Source organism: Macaca thibetana, chromosome 18, assembly GCF_024542745.1.
Source record: "Macaca thibetana thibetana isolate TM-01 chromosome 18, ASM2454274v1, whole genome shotgun sequence".
Lineage (NCBI taxonomy): Eukaryota > Metazoa > Chordata > Mammalia > Primates > Cercopithecidae > Macaca > Macaca thibetana.
This window is the reverse complement of record NC_065595.1, coordinates 16539679-16557270: the sequence shown is the minus strand read 5'-3', so window position 1 is coordinate 16557270 and position 17592 is coordinate 16539679. Positions and strand designations below refer to the sequence as shown.

At 42.3% G+C, this 17592-nt stretch overlaps 1 protein-coding gene and 1 long non-coding RNA gene across 2 annotated transcripts in view; one reads left to right on the top strand and one right to left on the bottom strand.

Moving 5' to 3' along the window:
• LOC126941481 (uncharacterized) overlaps positions 1-17592 on the bottom strand; it is a 242837-nt gene that overhangs the window by 225183 nt on the left and 62 nt on the right. The gene's annotated exons all lie outside the window — the stretch shown is intronic.
• Positions 3753-17151, top strand: SERPINB12 (serpin family B member 12). Its single transcript, XM_050768133.1, has 7 exons — positions 3753-3931; positions 6236-6370; positions 7355-7495; positions 8864-8981; positions 11751-11893; positions 13513-13680; positions 14665-17151. Exons 1-7 carry the CDS (start codon positions 3764-3766, stop codon positions 15067-15069), a joined length of 1278 nt encoding a protein of 425 aa, XP_050624090.1. The 5' UTR covers positions 3753-3763; the 3' UTR covers positions 15070-17151.

Here is a 17592-nt window from a genome sequence, read left to right as displayed (position 1 = left end):
TAAAAGCTTAAAACTATTTTTTAAAGTGTCATATTTTAAAATTGCCTATTTGAATCTGTGTTATTAGAATAATCAAATCTTAAGGAGTGCTTCCTACAAAATACTCGTTTTTCTTTTCTATTTCATTTTATAAATTAATATCTTACTCTTCTATGCTTCTTAAACTACTCCTGAACCTGCGAATGCATTATCTGCTCTGTTAGGTCATAGATTTCTCGAAGGCAGAGATTGTGTCTTGTTCAGTTCATCCTTTTATTTAGAGTGACTAACCCAGTGGGAGAACTTCATAATTAGGTTGGTGTCAGATTTAGGCAGTTTCTAATTTAAAAAACTGACTCCTCCCAACGCCCCCCAAAACCAAACAACCCTTCAGAAGGTGGTTAGCAGATGATATTTTAATCAAGTCGTTAAATGTTCATTATTTGCTATGTTTCAGACTTGTATGTAAAGCCAGGAAAAATCTTCCTATTGTAAGTGCTTATATATAGTCATTAAACTTTAACAGCAACTGTCCAGCTGGTTTTTTTTTTTTTTTTTTTTTTTTTTTTTTTTTGGTTGTTTTCTGTTACTATTGTTCTCTCAACTCCCTTGGAAGGCGAGGCAGCATTAAAGCTGCACACAACTGTAATGAAAGCTTAGAACCAGGTAACACTCAGAAAAGGGAATTGTTGCTGGGGTGAGAGCATCGCAGTACTCCTGGAAAGTAGTTCACAAAGTTTATAGAAGCTTGATGCAGAAATGGGCAGAGAGAGTTTTGGAGAGTTCTGTAGCCCACAGAGTGAGTCAGTGTAGTGCCAGAATTAGAATGGAATGGAATGTGAAAAACTGTGTGATCTAGGAGGAAGCAGCCTTAGGCATGAGGAGGTCTTAGCCTTGCTTTGCTTCTGGACAGCTGCATGACTGTTGCAAGTCACTTCACCTCATCTGACCTCAGTATTTTTATCTTGAGAAGTAGGGAGTTGGCCTGCTTGAGTAGTCATGTCCTTTCTAAAGCAGGCAAGACTCTGATCATTCAGTTCTGGGAGTGCTCATGTTAGAAGACAGCAGGAGTGAAGCTAAGTGATTACCTGGAATATTTGAAGAGCCAGGTTGGAATCATTCAGTCTTTCTATCCAATCGCTTCTTTTCCTTCAATATAGTCAGGCTGCAGTCTTCTTTTAATAGCGGTGACCAAATGGCCAGAATGCCCTTTACCTTCTCCTCCTTTGATGCTGAAGATTTTGATCAAATATCAACCTAAGTTATACAACAAAGTTTTTAAAAAATATTAGACTACGTTTCACACAAAATTTTATCATTAATCAAAAGCCTGTGAAATCCCCCCAACTCAGACCATCTTTAGTTTGTTGGTTTTCTTTTCTTTGTTAGTAGACTTGTTACTATATGGGTAATGTGAGCCATGTGTAGAGAAAATATGCTGGACATCAAGATGTTTACCAATATATGCAAAGGTAGCTTTCTGAGATGTGAAGCGTTACTGAATTTTCAGACACATCCAGGACATCCATTACTCAAAAAACACCCACCAATTAAGGCATAATGCTCCTGAAAGCACTCTGGTAGTCTCTGATTACCCCGAAATTCATTTGAAAATACAAAGTATGTCTCAAACCCAGTTCACAGATGCAGGATGAGAACTGTGAGTCAGGTACAAACTTGGCAGAAATAAAATGTAAGAATAAAATGGACTATAAGCTGAATAACGCGGGAAAGTACCCACACAGCAGGCATGTGTTTGATCATCTATCATCAGTTGAGGGGCAAGTTAGAAATGGTAGATACAGTAGAAAGAGCACTAGTTAGTTTTGGGCCAAATATATGTGCTGTTTGATTCTGCAGTTTTCTTTTCTGAAAAAGAGGGAATGATCACATCTACCTTGCAGATTGTAGGATTAAAGCTAACATATGTCAGATATTTAGCACACATTAGACACATTTTTTTAAAAGTTACATAATGTTATCTTTTTGAATTAGGTTTTATAGGCTAAAAAAGTCTATTTTAACTGGCTGGGAAAGTGTTAAAATAAATTACACCATTCCATTCAATGCAGCAATATTTCTTCATGCTTATGGTGTGCTGTATCTGATGATAAAAGCACGAATAAGAGGATTTACATTTCTATCTTGGAAATACACAATATCTATAGACAAAGAGACAAAAGAAAAGGTATTTCATTTGAGAGGCATAGGTCAGTGGTGAGATCTACATATTCTCGTGATACTCTGGAATAGATTGGGTGGGGAAGGCAAGATACCTGTTCTTAGGAAGTCACTGTCTTACTTTGGTTCTATATTATCTGTGGTTCTACACTGTCAAAGAGGACATTGAACCTGGTGATACAGTTTGGCTCTGTGTCCTTACTCGAATTTCGTCTCACATTGTAATCCCCATAATCCCCACGTGTTGAGGGGGGGACCTAGTGGGAGGTGATTGGATCATGGGGGCAGTTTCCCACACGCTGTCCTCATGATAGTGAGTGAGTTCTCACGAGATCTGATGGTTTTATAAGTGTTTGGCAGTTCCTCCTTTTCTCTCTCTCTCTCCTGCCTCCTAATGAAGAAGGCACTTGCTTCTCCTTCTCCTTACGCCATGATTGTAAGTTTCCTGAGGTTTCCCCAGCCATGCGTAACTGTGAGTGAATTAAAATTCTTTCCTTTATAAATGACCCAGTCTCTGGTATTTCTTTATAGTAGTGTGAAAACGGACGAGTACACTTGGTGACATCAAAACTCCCAGCATCATTCAAGATTTATTGTTTCTTGAACAATATGAGTGATTGACTGAAGTGCCTCAAGTTCTGTAGTTTGCATGTGGCATGAGTCAAAAGGGGGTGAGAATGTTAACAAGGGACATGACCCATGGGAATTTGCTGGGCATATCCTCAGTCACAGAGCAATGAGGGGAGAGTACAGGCAAAAGGTGTAAGCTGAACCAGCCACAACCTGTGGAGAACAATGAGATGAGATGATGTTTGCTTGGCTGCTAACTTGATAATAAAGAATGTTAGCCTTTGGCTTCATTTTGCCTGAATAAAGGGAGTTCTACCACAAAGTGGGTAGGATTGTGTCCCCTCAAAATATTAGTTAAAGTCCTAATCCCTCTACCTGTGAATATGACCTTGTTTGGAAATAGGATCTTTGCAGATGTAGTCAAATTAAGATGAGGTTGTACTGGCTTAGGATGGGCCCTAATTCAATGACTGCTCTCTTTAAAAGAAGAGGGAAATTTGGATACATACGTGGATGATAAAGAGAAGAATGTGAAGATGGAGGGAGAGATTTGAGTGATTTGTCTACAAGTCAAGGAATGTCAAAGTTTGCTGGCAACCACCAGAAGCTGAGAGAGAGACGTGAAACAGATTTTCCCTGAGAGTCCCGAAATGAACCAAATCTGCCGACATCTTGATTTTGGACATCTGTTCCCCAGAACCATGGGAGAATAAACTCCTGCTATTTAAACCACTCAGTCTGTGGTAATTTCTTATGGCAGCCCCAGGAAACAAATTCACACCACTAAATGAAAATAGATCCCTGTCTATCAATATCAATATCAATAAATATCAATATCAACACTAATGTTTATATACAGGGAAGATAATGACCTTAGTTTTCCAGTTCTTAATAGCATACTGAATAATTGTGCATGATTGCATTTCAGGTATGTAAAATAATAATTGTTTGTTCACTTATTTTCTTCCAATCATCATTTTCTCCTTCTCTCTCTCTTTTTTTTTTTTGGTTTTAGATCATTATAGGTTTTACAATGGACTCTCTTGTTGCAGCAAACACCAAATTTTGCTTTGATCTTTTTCAAGAGATAAGCAAAGATGATCGTCATAAAAACGTATTTTTCTCTCCCCTGAGCCTCTCAGCTGCCCTTGGTATGGTCCGCTTGGGGGCTAGAAATGACAGTGCACATCAGATTGATGAGGTATGTGTCCGCTAGGGTGCTACACAGGGTCCTAAACTCTGGGTCCACACTCAAAGTCAGATGCTAATCCCACTCAGGCAAGCCAAGGTGCTTATTGCACCCTGGGCTTGGTCAGAACCCATCCCGGTCTCTGAGTCTCTATTTGTATTTTCCCCACCTTACTTCCTCTTCGATCCTACCATTCTTAAAATCTCACTTAAACTTCTACCTTCTTTAAGGTGCTCCCCAACCTCATGTCTGGCAGCTTTTCTCATTCATCTCTATCTTTATCTCTGTATGCATGTCTGTCACTCTTTTCTCTATAATTACTAATACCAATATTGCCAGCAATTTTCAGTATGTGTATATGTCTTCTCTCTCACTCATTTCATTAAATAAATATTTATTAAGCACCATAAATGGTTAATTGGCTAGACAGCTTGGTGTCCTCCTGGACTCTTTCTCTCTCACTTTATACCACCTTTGTTAGCAAATTCTGTTGGCTTTTCTTTTGAAATATATCCATAATCCAGGCACTTCTGCCAGTCTCCTTGAGGTCTGAACCACCATCGTCTTTTCTCACCTGGATACTGCAACAACTTCCGGATGGGCTTTCCTGCTCCCACTGGCAATCTATCCTTTGCACAGCAGCCCAAGAGACCCTTTTAAAACCTGAGCCAGATAATATTTCTCATCTGTTCCAAAACCTGGATTTCTCATTTCACTTATGATAGAAGTTCAAGTCCTTACTTGAACTTAACTTAATGGAATAAGAAAGTAGAACACCAACTCTAAGTAGATGAATAAAGCAGAATGACCCCAGAAACACATTCTGTCTTAATCCATAAATTCTCCTGCTCCATGTTCAGGGGAGACAGCCTGATTTGTGCTCACAAGGATTTGCGCCACAAGGATCTGGAGATCTGAATCCCAGATAAGCCCTGTGACTCCATCTCTCACTTTCATCCCTCCTCACTGTACCTGTCACACTGGCCTCCTGGCTTCCTTGGGTAAGCCATGCCCATCTTATCTTGGGGCCTTTGCTCTGGGTCCCTTTGCCTGATGGCTCTTTCCCCTGGTAATTGACCTCAGCTCACTTTCTTCTTCAAGACTTTGGTCAGTGTTTATCTCCTCTACGGGGCTTACTTCGACCTCCTAATCTAGTGCTGTATCCTGAGCTCCAACCCCTAAGGGATACTTTTTTTCATGTGGCATTTTCCACCGTGTAACATACTGCATACAGTAATTAATTACTATGTGTCTTGATTTTTGTATGCCTCCTCCACTAGAATATAATCTCCTAGAGAGCAGGGATTTTTGTCCTAGAACAGTGCTTGGCTTAGAGTAGACACCTAATAAACATTTCTAGAATAAATAAATGAAGGTGATAAGAACAAATCCGCAAATAAACTACAAGTTCCCGTGGTTGGCCTTATACTTCCTCGGATGTAGCACATAGTGCAGGGGTTATGCACAAATCAGGCTGTTTCCCCTGAACATGGAGCAGGAGAATTTATGGATTAAGACAGAATGTGTTTCTGGGGTCATTCTGCTTTATTCATCTACTTAGATTTGATGTATTATTTTCTTATTCCATTAGCAAAACTTAGCTTTAGAGTGTAGTTTGCATCTTGCAGGGCAGAATCCAGATGTTCTTTCTTAGGCACTTGAGGGCACCTGCTGACCAACTGGGTCTGAGCAGTGCAGGATGTGACACCTGTCTCCTACCTTTCTACCAGGCTCTGGATAACTTGTCTTTTGCTGTCCTCAGTCCCTTGATTCATGTGAAACTCTAGATCAGCACTGTCCAACACAAACATAATGAGAACCACATAGTAATTTAAAAATTCTTAGTAGCTACATTACAAAAGTAAAAAGAAACAGGTGGGACTAATTGTAATAATACTTTTTTAACCTAGTATATGCAAAATATCATATCCACATATAATCAATATAAAAATTTTAATGAGCTATTTTTTTTTATACTATATTCAAGATCTGGCGTGTTAGTTTGCACTTACAGTCAATTCAGATTGGGTATCTATGAAATGCTCCATAGCTACATTTAACTTGTGGATACCTCTATATTCTTTTAGTTTGGTTTTATTTATTCATAAATGTTCTCCCAGGGTAGCAGTTGGTACTTCTCCTCCATTCCACCTCCCAGCCCAAGGACAGAAGCACCCACTTTCCTTTAAGCCGTTGTTGATTGTTTTGTTTGACTATGTAATCGTTGCCATTGTCTCACTACGAACATGTTTCTGAAGTTATTCAGGCTTCCCTCTGTTCATACTGTCTGAAAGACCCCATCCCGTTATCATGCAGGTACTACACTTCAACGAGTTTTCCCAGGATGAAAGCAAAGAACCTGACCCCTGTCTGCAAAGCAACAAACAAAAAGTGCCGGCTGACAGCTCTCTGGAGGGGCAGAAGAAAACGACAGAGCCTCTGGATCAGCAGGTGAACCGCCACCATAGTAAACTCTTGCCCTTCTTATTTATAAACTGCTCACTCTGACTGTAGGATATTAGGTGATAGTTGCTTATCCCCAAACATTAGACTCTGGATACCATCAACAGCAATGACCTCAAGTGGTCTGTGATTCCTTTCTGAGTATGGATCTCAGATGTCCTTGGCTATGAGCTAGTTTCCTAAACAGTAGGATCTGGTATCTTCTGCTTATGATAAAGAAACCTAGATCATCACTGTGTCACTCATCTGCTTCTACAGGCCACAGGGCCCCAACATAGAGCATGGTCAAAGATAAAGGTGGTAAGGAGTAGGGTCAGCTGTGGAATTCCTATCGTCTCCGTCCACCTCTGCTTGTTCCATTTTGTGCTGAAATCTGCACTGACAGACAAAACTTTTATTGGGTGCCTCATGCCAGGAGGAGGAAACATATTCTCCAGGGTATGCATCCCCCCTACCTTAGAAAGTTTAAAAGGAGGGTAGAGAGATGATTGTCTTTCTTTCTTTTTTTTTTTTTTTTCTGAGATGGAGTCTCGCTCTGTCGCCAGGCTGGAGTGCACTGGCACGATCTCGGCTCACTGCAACCTCCGCCTCCTGGGTTCAAACGATTCTCCTGCCTCAGCCTCCAGAGTAGCTGGGATTACAGGCATGAGTCACCGTGTCTGGCCTCTTTTAAATATAAAGAAAATCCGGGTGTGTCAGTCTGAAATATAGTGAGCATTGCTGAGTTCCCCAGATGTGTTTTTCCTGGATGATCTTGATATAGATGCGGGAGCCATAATCTTCCACTGGGACCGCTTCTCACCCTCCATTCCTCTGCTCTTCCCAGCTCACTTCCCCTGCATGGTAACAGAGACAACTGACATCTTACTAAGAAGCTCTGTCTTGCTTCTGTACAAAACACGCATCCTTTAGTTGTGTTTAGCTTTTCTGATAGACACTGTGAAGGTCACATTTTGTTTCTGCTTTCCTTAGGCTGAGTCCTTAAACAATGAGAGTGGGCTGGTCAGCTGCTACTTTGGGCAGCTTCTCTCCAAATTAGACAGGATCAAGACTGATTACACACTGAGTATTGCCAACAGGCTTTATGGAGAGCAGGAATTCCCAATCTGTCAGGTGAGTTGCACACAAATGGTGACAAAAGCTACCATGTAGCATACTATTTAAAAATCAGGGAGTAGCTGGGTTACTCACCTGCCATCTAGAACACAACCTCTTTGACAGGATGATGCGCTGTGGACTGGTGAGGTGTCCAGGACCTCCTTCTTTCAGTCCCACACTTTTGTTCTCTTCCCAGTGTTCAACGTGAGCATTGTGGGTGGAATAGAGTGGGTGAAAAAGGGTTGTGTGAGTAATGGAGACTTAGGAGCACTTGTGGGCTTGGTAATGGCATCCTCTCCTACTGTCTTCCTCAGTCAAGGTGCCTGGTTGCTGCGCTTTTCTCTCCCTTATCTGTTGGGTGCCCCCAAGACGTTTCTGTGGAATCTCCTTTTGCGCCAGGATCATGCTACCCCTGCAATGCAATCGTGTTCACTATGCTCTTTCGAGAGTAGGGTAGTGGGGGAGTGGAGAAGACTGCATTTTGGCATTTGGAGCTGAAAGGCACAGGACTTGTCTCTGTGGCTAAACAGCTTTGTACCTAGAGCAAGCTGTGTCTCCATCTGGGCTTCAGTTTCCTCTCGAATTACTAGAAGGAGGCATGTACTAAACAATAAATGTGGGGGATACGACCAATGGTCAAGACGTGACATGGCTAGTTAGTGAGGGACTAGCCAGGGGTCCGGTGGCCTCCTTTGGCCAAAATAAGTGTGCTCCCTTGCAATGAAAGTAAGATTTTTCATGCTGGATTTTTAAAAACTAGCTTTTTTTTTTTATGAGCTGTAAATTCACATATTAAACAATTCACCATTAAAAGTATACAAACCAATGGGTTTGGTATATTACATTACTGATTTTTTTTTAATTATGGTAAGATACACATAAAATTTACCATTTTAACCATGTTTATATGTACATTTCAGTAGCATTACTTACATTCACAATGTTGTGTAACCATCACCTTATCTATTTCTAAAACTTTGTTTCTCATCACTCTAAACAGAAACTCTGCAACCATTAAGCGGGGGTTTAATTCTTATAAACAGAAGCATTTTCCAGCCAAGTCTCTCAGGTTACTTGATATTTACCTTGTGATGGCTCCACAGATGGGTTGTTGAAATAAAAGGATATCCAGCAGGAAAGCCTTGTCCTGTTTAACTATAGACTGTTCATGAATAATGTTCAATATCCTCATTTGCAACTATAAAAACTGAAATGTCTCTGGCTAGTTTAAGACTGGGGATGACTAGAAACTGTCAGGCCTGTCCCTGCAATGTGAAATGACCAGGCTCATCTTTCTTGGGAGACTTCTCAGGAGAGCCTTACTCCTATGAGCATCGCTGCCTGATTTTATTGCACTATTTCCCTTTTATTCCAATTGAACAGGAATACTTAGATGGTGTGATTCAGTTTTACCACACGACAATTGAAAGTGTTGATTTCAGAAAAAACACTGAAAAATCCAGACAAGAGATTAACTTCTGGGTTGAATGTCAATCTCAAGGTAAGAAAGCCAAAAGCACGGGAGCTGGTATTGGTTTCCATTTAAAAGAAAATCAGTCTGCCTAGCTTTGCAGATTGCTGGTCTACTGGAGACCAGAGGTTCACATATGTGGACTGTGTTCAAAGCATGGTTTGCAGAATGAGACACCATCTCACACCAGTCAGAATGACTATTATTAAAAACTTAAAAAACAACAGATTCTGTCAAGGCTTCAGACAAAGGGAAACACTTATACACTATTGGTGGGAATGTAAATGAGCCATTGTGGAAAGCGTTTGGAAATTTCTCAAAGAAGTTAAAACAGAGCTATCATTCGACCCAGCAATCCCATTACTGGGTATATATCCAAAGAAATATATATCATTCTACCAAAAAGACATATGCACTCATATGTTCATCACCACAGTATTCACAATAGCAAAGACATGGAATTAACCTAAGTGTCCATCAGTAGTGGGTTGCGTAAAGACAATGTGCTACATATACACCATGGAATACTGCACAACCTTAAAAAAGAATGAAATCATGTCGTTTGCAGTAACGTGGATGGAAATGGGGGCCATAATCCTATGAATTAACACAGGAACAGAAAGGCAAACATTGTATGTTCTCACTTATAAGTGGGAGCCAAACATTGAGGACACACAGGCATGGGAAGGAACAATGGACCCTCCAGATACTAACTGGGGGCAGGGAGGGAGAGAGGAATGGGTTGAAAAACTACTTATTGGGTACTATGCCTACTGTGTGTGAACAACACGCCCATGTAACACACCTGCACATGTACTCCCTGTATCTAAAATAAAAGTTGAAATTAAACAAAACAAAACAAAACAAAAAAGCATGGTCTGAACAGCATCAAACAGTTAAACTGCTTGGATATTGCTGTTATTTATTATTGCAGTTTTGGTCTCTGGTCTCTCTGGCTCTGGGTGGGAAAGAAGGGAGGACACCAGCCTCATTAGGGCTTATCTTCTAGGTGAGGTTTACAGAATGCTCCCTTCTGCCGGTGCCTGTGTGAATTTGAAAAACAGAATAAACTCTCTTCCCTCCAGGCACAAAGTTAGTGACTTGAAGGGTCAGGTCAGGCTGCTGGACACAGATTAGACCCCTTTTTGATCACTGTTGTTGGACTGGGGAAGATGTTCCTGTGCAGTGAAAAGTTTGGCGGGCATGAGAGAGCACAGGTAGTGCATCGCGTCTGCTGTCTTCAGTGAGACCATGACCCCAGGCATTTGCCTACATTTTGGGTGGCTGGAGGCTGGGAAATGATAGTTGACTTATTTTAGGCTGTCCTTGGTACCAGAGCGACACTTTCGGTTCCTCCCTTCCATGTGGTGGCTTTCTCTCCCTGTCTCCTCTTTTTCTCACACTGACTTAGGGATGGGATACCCCTGCCTGGCCTTTCCTTGAGAGAAGTCTGTAAATTCCAAAATTATGGCTTCTTCCTTCTTTCATACGCCACAAAAATGACCATTCTTTCAAGGCTGTACTGAACTGTCAAAAGGAAAGCAATTCATTAACGAAGTTCATATTAAGGCCTGAATATGTACTTTCCCCTTAGTGAGTTAACTCCTCCAGAGTATGTTAAATGTAGATGATGTCAACCTAATCTATCATTATGGGATTTAAGTAGAGTTCTTCTTGAGATGGAAGATCTTTTCTTCTTAAGTCATCTGCAGACATTCAAGTAACTGGTGATTTGGTAGTTTGAGGTAGAAAAGGGTGTGTCACGAAGATGGGCCATTGCCTGCTAGCCTGGGGCTTTTCAGGTTGGGCTTAGGGCTGTATTATTGTGGAAGGAGTCCCAGAGCTGAGCTTAAAGGTGGAACGCCTGAGGACCCATTCCCGCCAGTCTTACTGCTTCTTGGCTGTGTGACTTCAGCTCTCCCTGGATGCAATCGATTCTTCTATGAAGAAGGGATAACGATACCTCCTTATAGTGGTATGGATCAATTAATTGATTAATGTGGGATGGAATGAGAAAGAGCATGTAAAAGTATCTATAAAATAGGTTTCATATCATGGCCTAGCACATTTATGTGTATTTTTATTTATATGTAAGCATATATCTTATGCTATGTTGAGTGCTTGAGACAGGAAGTTTATATTGTAGTTCTTTGTTCTCAAGGGAGCTTATCATATTGTCAGATGACTAACTATATAATTTGAAAGATAAACCATAGTATAAGATGTCTACTGATAAGTTCCAAACACAAGCAATACAGGGAATCAAAGGAGATTCCTTCTGTTACAGTGCTGTGATTGGACCTCCTGCAAGGTCGTGTGAGAGCCCTATCACTGCCTTTCTTACCTCCAGCCAGGACTATGAATTAATCTTCTTGGGTTAGTTCTTGAATGAGACACTCCCTAGTCTTGGGGGTGATAAGCTGCGTTAAAAAAAATTATCGGCCGGGCACGGTGGCTCACGCCTGTAATCCCAGCACTTTGGGAGGCCAAGGCGGGCAGATCACCTGATGTCCGGAGTTCAAGACCAGCCTGGCCAACATAGCGAAAACCCATCTCTACTAAAAATAAAAAAATTAGCCAGGCGTCGTGGCGGGCGCCTGTAATCCCAGCTATTCTGGAGGCTGAGGCAGGAGAATCGCTTGAGCTGAGAAGGCGGAGGTTGCAGTGAGCAGGGATCACGCCACTGCACTCCAGCCTGGGAGACAAGAGTGAAACTCTGTCTCAAAAAAATGAAAATTATCTATACAAATACTTTTGATGTAATTCATACTCAGGATGTTCTCTGGGATCTTTTCTTAGGTAAAATCAAGGAACTCTTCAGCAAGGACAGTATTAATGCTGAGACTGTGCTGGTCCTGGTGAATGCTGTTTACTTCAAGGCCAAATGGGAAAATTATTTTGATCATGAGAACACAGTGGATGCACCTTTCTGTCTAAATGAGGTACTGAATCAGAACTCACGGTTTTCTAGCTATCCAACTCATAATTTGCACTAGGAATGATGTGCAATATGTATACTCAAAAAGTTACAGCTTACGGCCGGGCGCGGTGGCTCAAGCCTGTAATCCCAGCACTTTGGGAGGCCGAGACCGGCGGATCACGAGGTCGGGAGATCGAGACCATCCTGGCTAACCCAGTGAAACCCCGTCTCTACTAAAAAATACAAAAAAACTAGCCGGGCGAGGCGGCGGGCGCCTGTAGTCCCAGCTACTCGGGAGGCTGAGGCAGGAGAATGGCGTGAACCCGGGAGGCGGAGCTTGCAGTGAGCTGAGATCCGGCCACTGCACTCCAGCCTGGGCGACAGACCAAGACTCCGTCTCAAAAAAAAAAAAAAAAAAAAAAAAGTTACAGCTTACATTTACAATAAGAACATTTTTCATTGATAAGAACCAGTACCTGAATTTCACTGAGTGTTTTTGTGCCAAGTGCTACCTGCACTGAGTAGTTTTCCATTTGTTATTTCATTTGTTCCCCCAAAGAGCGTTATGAGATGGGTGCTATTATGATTTCCACTTAGGATTTGAGACAAAAAATGGAAAGGCTAAGTTAGTTAGCCAGATTCATGCATTAGGATTCAATCTGTGAGCATTTGCCCCAGAAACCTGTGTTCTAAGATAGTAGATTTAGAAACGAAGGGTTGGGTCCCAGCCACCCACTTGTCGGCCGGCTAGCTTATTACCGGAGATGCATTTTTCTCTCAAGCACTGAATATCCCCATCTGCAGGTTGACGATCCCTCACCCACCACCTTGAGGTTATTGTGAGATTTAAGGTGCCTGGGGTTGTGCCTTCCCAGGAGCAGGTGTTGTTATTTAAGATGGAGATGATTCGCACTTAACGATGGCTGCCCTTGGTGCTGTGGTGGGGTCATCCAGGCCAGCTGGCGTGGAGTAGTGTGAGGCCAAGAGGCTGGGCTGGGGCAGGCCCTACAGTGGGACAGCTGGCAGGGCGTGTTTCTGCTGACTTAACAGTGGAGATGCTTTGATAGTAAGTTTACCAATAGTCTTCTTGGGAGCTGAAGAACTGATTAAAAAACATGGAAAGGGCCAGGTGAGGTGGCTCATGCACGTAATCCCAGCATTTTGGGAGGCTGAGGAGGGAGAATCACTTGAGACTAGGAGTTTGAGCCTAGCCTGGGCAACACAGGGAGACCCTGTCTCTACAAAAAATAAAAAAAAAAAATAGCCAGGTATGGTGGTCCGTGCCTGTGGCCCCAGCTACTCAGGAAGCTGAGGTGGGAGGATTGCCTGAGCCTGGGAGGGCACCACTGCACTCTAGCCTAGGTGACAGAGCAAGACCCTGTCTCAAAAACAAACAAGCAAACACCGCCCCCCCAACCCCCGTCACTCCACAACAAAAAAAGACACTGAAAGATAAAGTGTTGGCAAAGTAAGGGCCACTGATGAGTGGGCAGACTCTTGCAGTCTGGATCCCTGGTGTGGCTCAGGACTTCTGCAGGACCTTCTCATCTTTAGGAACCCCTGTCCTCAGTGAAGCTGGGACCATATGAATTTGGGAGCTTCCCATAGCCATCCTGTGACTTCCTACCTTGACTACTACAGAAAGAAAACAAGAGTGTGAAAATGATGACGCAAAAAGGCCTCTACAGAATTGGCTTCATAGAGGAGGTGAAGGCACAGATCCTGGAAATGAGGTACACCAAGGGGAAGCTCAGCATGTTCGTCCTGCTGCCGTCTCACTCTAAAGATAACCTGAAGGCTCTGGAAGAGGTAAATCTTCATTTCCACATCTCTACAAAATATTCAATGATAGATCCTCAGAGAACAACGCTGTCTACCACCGACCATCTTGAGGAAATACAGTACCTCAGCTGTCAGACATCAAGGAATGTATAAGAATCTGCATTAGATTAGATATTTATCCTCATTTGTTTAAAGTAAACAACAAAAGCCAGAAATATTGGGACTGGGGTTTCTTCTTTAACCTCATAGCTCTCTGCCACTGTTTTAGCAAACTGAGGAATCTGGGTTCTGAGTAACTTGAGAAGTTTTTAAGCTTTTCCTTTTCTCTGAATATCCTGACTCTGGCCTCTTACTCATACCATTTTTCTATAGCTCAGTTAAAGAATTAACTGAATCCTGTTTTGGGGAATAGGTACCTTGACAGAAGCGTAGAGGTGACCCCAGAATTGATTGCTTGCCAGGCAGGAATTAATAAAGGCTGGAGAAGCTCAGCTACAGATTTTGTCCAAGGGGGTAAAGAGATAAAGATAGAAACAGAGAGAAAGTGAGAGAAATACCAATATAGCAGGCAGAGTAATTACAACATCAGTAACAACCATTATTCAGAATTTGCTATGCGCTATCACTGTGTTAAGTACTTTATACACATGATTTCGTTAATGCTTGCAAGAACATAATCGTATTATCTCTGTTTTATGGAAGAGGAAATTTAACTTCAGAAAATTAGGGCTTGGCCACAGCACCCAACTAATCGACTGAGCTTTGCTGTGCTTTGAACATTTGTCTGTCAAACACCAAAGCACACTGGAACCTGAGTTGTCCCCTAACTCTTTGCAAAGAGGAAAGATATTTGCTTGAAGTTTTAAATGAAATCAGACTATTCTCTGGCTTAGAGGAAGGCCTTGAAGGTCGTCACCCACCACTGAAATGGACTCAGGCACCTTTAAGTAATTGGGGCATTCTTTGCGGTCCCATAATCCGACGCTAAATATTATTTCCTTTCTCTTGTAGCTTGAAGGGAAAATCACCTATGAAAACATAGTGGCCTGGAGCAGCTCAGAAAACATGTCAGAAGAATCGGTGGTCCTGTCCTTCCCCCGGTTCACCCTGGAAGACAGCTATGATCTCAATTCCATTTTACAAGACATGGGCATTACAGATATCTTTGATGAAACGAGGGCTGATCTTACCGGAATCTCTTCAAGTCCCAATTTGTACTTGTCAAAAATCATCCACAAAACCTTTGTGGAGGTGGATGAAAATGGCACCCAGGCAGCTGCAGCCACTGGGGCTGTTGTCTCGGAAAGGTCACTACCATCTTGGGTGGAGTTTAATGCCAACCACCCTTTTCTCTTTTTCATTAGACACAACAAAACCCAAACCATTCTCTTTTATGGCAGGGTCTGCTCTCCTTAAAAGGGAAGCATTGTCTAGTACTTTAGAGCTGGAGGAAAATGTCAGTACAATCTTCCCCTGGCATAAGATGGGCATTTGAGTTTTTGGTAATATCTAAAGCATCCCCTTCATCCTCCAGCCATCAGCCTGTGCTTATCTTCATCTTTCCTTCACCCTGTAGCTTATTTTCGTCTGAGTCTGTTAGTATTGAAGGGCTATTGTTCTCTACCCTAAACTTTCAAGCGTATAGATTCACCCTCTGTGACCTGAAGGTCAACACAATTCAGAACAGTACCTACCTCCTTTTGAAGGAATCCTAAAAGTTCAGGTCATTAGACCATTTCTAAGAGATAGCAAACTCAGAAGCCACTTTAACATGGGCAGCAAGAGAACATGTGTGACTGGAATATGTTTGGAAACTCAGCTCTCTTTCTGGGGTAGTTATGATTGTGGTCATCACTGGGCAAGATGCCCTGTTTCTTCCTTTGACAGCTACTGCATGGAAGATGTCCTGTGAGGTCTTTTCACCTAGGAGAAGGTAGGGCTTGGGTGTATTTAAGTGATAGCTCAAAGACGTATGAATGCCCCAACCAGCACTCACTTCGCACAGAGCAGGGGAATGATATTTGTCTTGTGATTTTGATACTGACCCAGGAAAGTGGCTAGTGGATTTAGAGGAGGTTTATCTCAGTTTTCCTTGTTGGGTCCCCCAACATTATCATCAAACACTTCCCTCTGTCTCTCCTCCCGCTAGCTCCAAGAATTCCCACCTGTGGCTAGTTCCTCTTACACACCCAGCACAGGCAGGTGTGGAGAGGAATGCTGCTGCCATTGTGGATGGCTGGCCTCCTTGTGCTCCTCTCTCTGCCCTCTGGCCAGGTGGACTTTTGTGTCTTCCCAGAGGTCTCATTCCAGGCCACATGGTGAGAACAGGCTTGAGCCTGGGCATGGTGTCCATAGAAATGCTTGTTGGCTGGGCATGGTGGCTCATGCCTGTAATCCCAGCACTTCTTGGGAGGCCAAGTCAGGTGGATCACTTGAGTCCAAGAGTTCAAGACCAGCCTGGGCAACATATTGAGACCCTGACTCTACAAAAAATACAGAAATTAGCTGGGTGTGGTGGCGTGCACCTGTAGTCCCAGCCACTTGGGAGGCTGAGGTGGGAAGATCACTTGAGCCCAGGGCGTGGGCGCTGCAGTAAGCTGAGATGGCGCCACTGCACTCCAGCCTGGGTGACAGAGCGAGACCCTGCCTCAAAACAAAAACAAAAACAAAAACAAAAACAAAACAAACAAAAAACCCAAAAAGCCAAAACAAAACCTGAAATCCTTGTCAAGAAGGCCATTGGGTTCATCTCAAATTCTAGTCTACTGAAGCCCTGACCCCTGAGTGTTCCTACTCGCGGACTCAGGAACTCTGTTCTCTGGTGTGGTAATGTAAGTTCCTCATTTCTGTCTTAGCTGAATGTTCTGCCGTGACCACTGACATGTCTGACTCACATCTCTTTGGAGTCAGTCTCTTTCCTAGCGAGGTGGGTTTCAGGTCTTGCTTGTGGCTCAGTTTCCTTGGCCCACCTTGTGGCTGTTCTCCTCCCAGCTGCCACCAAGTCATTCAGTGTGGCCGCAGCAGTTTTTTGTGGGAGAAGGCAGGTGAACCACACCTGCTCCCAGGCTAGCCTCCTCTCCCTTTTCTCACCTACCCCAGTGATTTCTTTGTGCTCTGAGAGACAAGTTCCACATTCTCCATACAACCCTCTCATTGTTGAAGCTCATGACCTAAAACAATTCGTTGTTGGTAACTGAGGCAGTTTGAGTCAGTGCCTTTTCCAGAATGCATGTCCCATGGGTCACATTTATTTCAGATAACCAAAAACTTCATGTCCCCTGTGGTTCCTTTTGGGGTTGACATTTTGGGGTCTGTTTCCATGTTTGACTTGGCATCATTGCCAGACACTGAGCTGGAAACCATGACCTGTATATAAGCCTGCATTGCTCGGCATTTCTTTTGTTCTTATTCTTTTACTTGGTAAACACTTTTTTTTTTCATTTATATCGGGATTACTCATATTTTAAAGCATGAGAGGGAGAATGTATCTATTTACAATAATGAGGAAAATTAAGAATCTTAGATTTTTATGTAAATCATAAACATTCTTTACTAACTTTTGATGTATTAAAAAGTTTCTTCTGAATGAATAAAGCACTTTTATTATTAGTTAAAATATGTACGATGTGTTGCCAACTGATTTTTTCAGGGATATGAATCTAACTTCAAACTGTTTCATCCAAAAATATAAAAATACATAATCTATGAAACTAACAATTCATTTCAGTTACACAGGAAAAAATACATTTTGCCCCAGTAATAGTTTCTCCCAGCTTTCCATCATAATTACCCTATGAAGGCATATAAAACAGATGAAAACTGACAATGCTAAAACTGGAGTGATAGCCAGCTGATCATCAGAATATAGAAGAAATTTCTACTGACTACAAGTTTTTCCTTTTTTTTTCTTTGAGATGGAGTCTTGCACTGTTGCCCAGG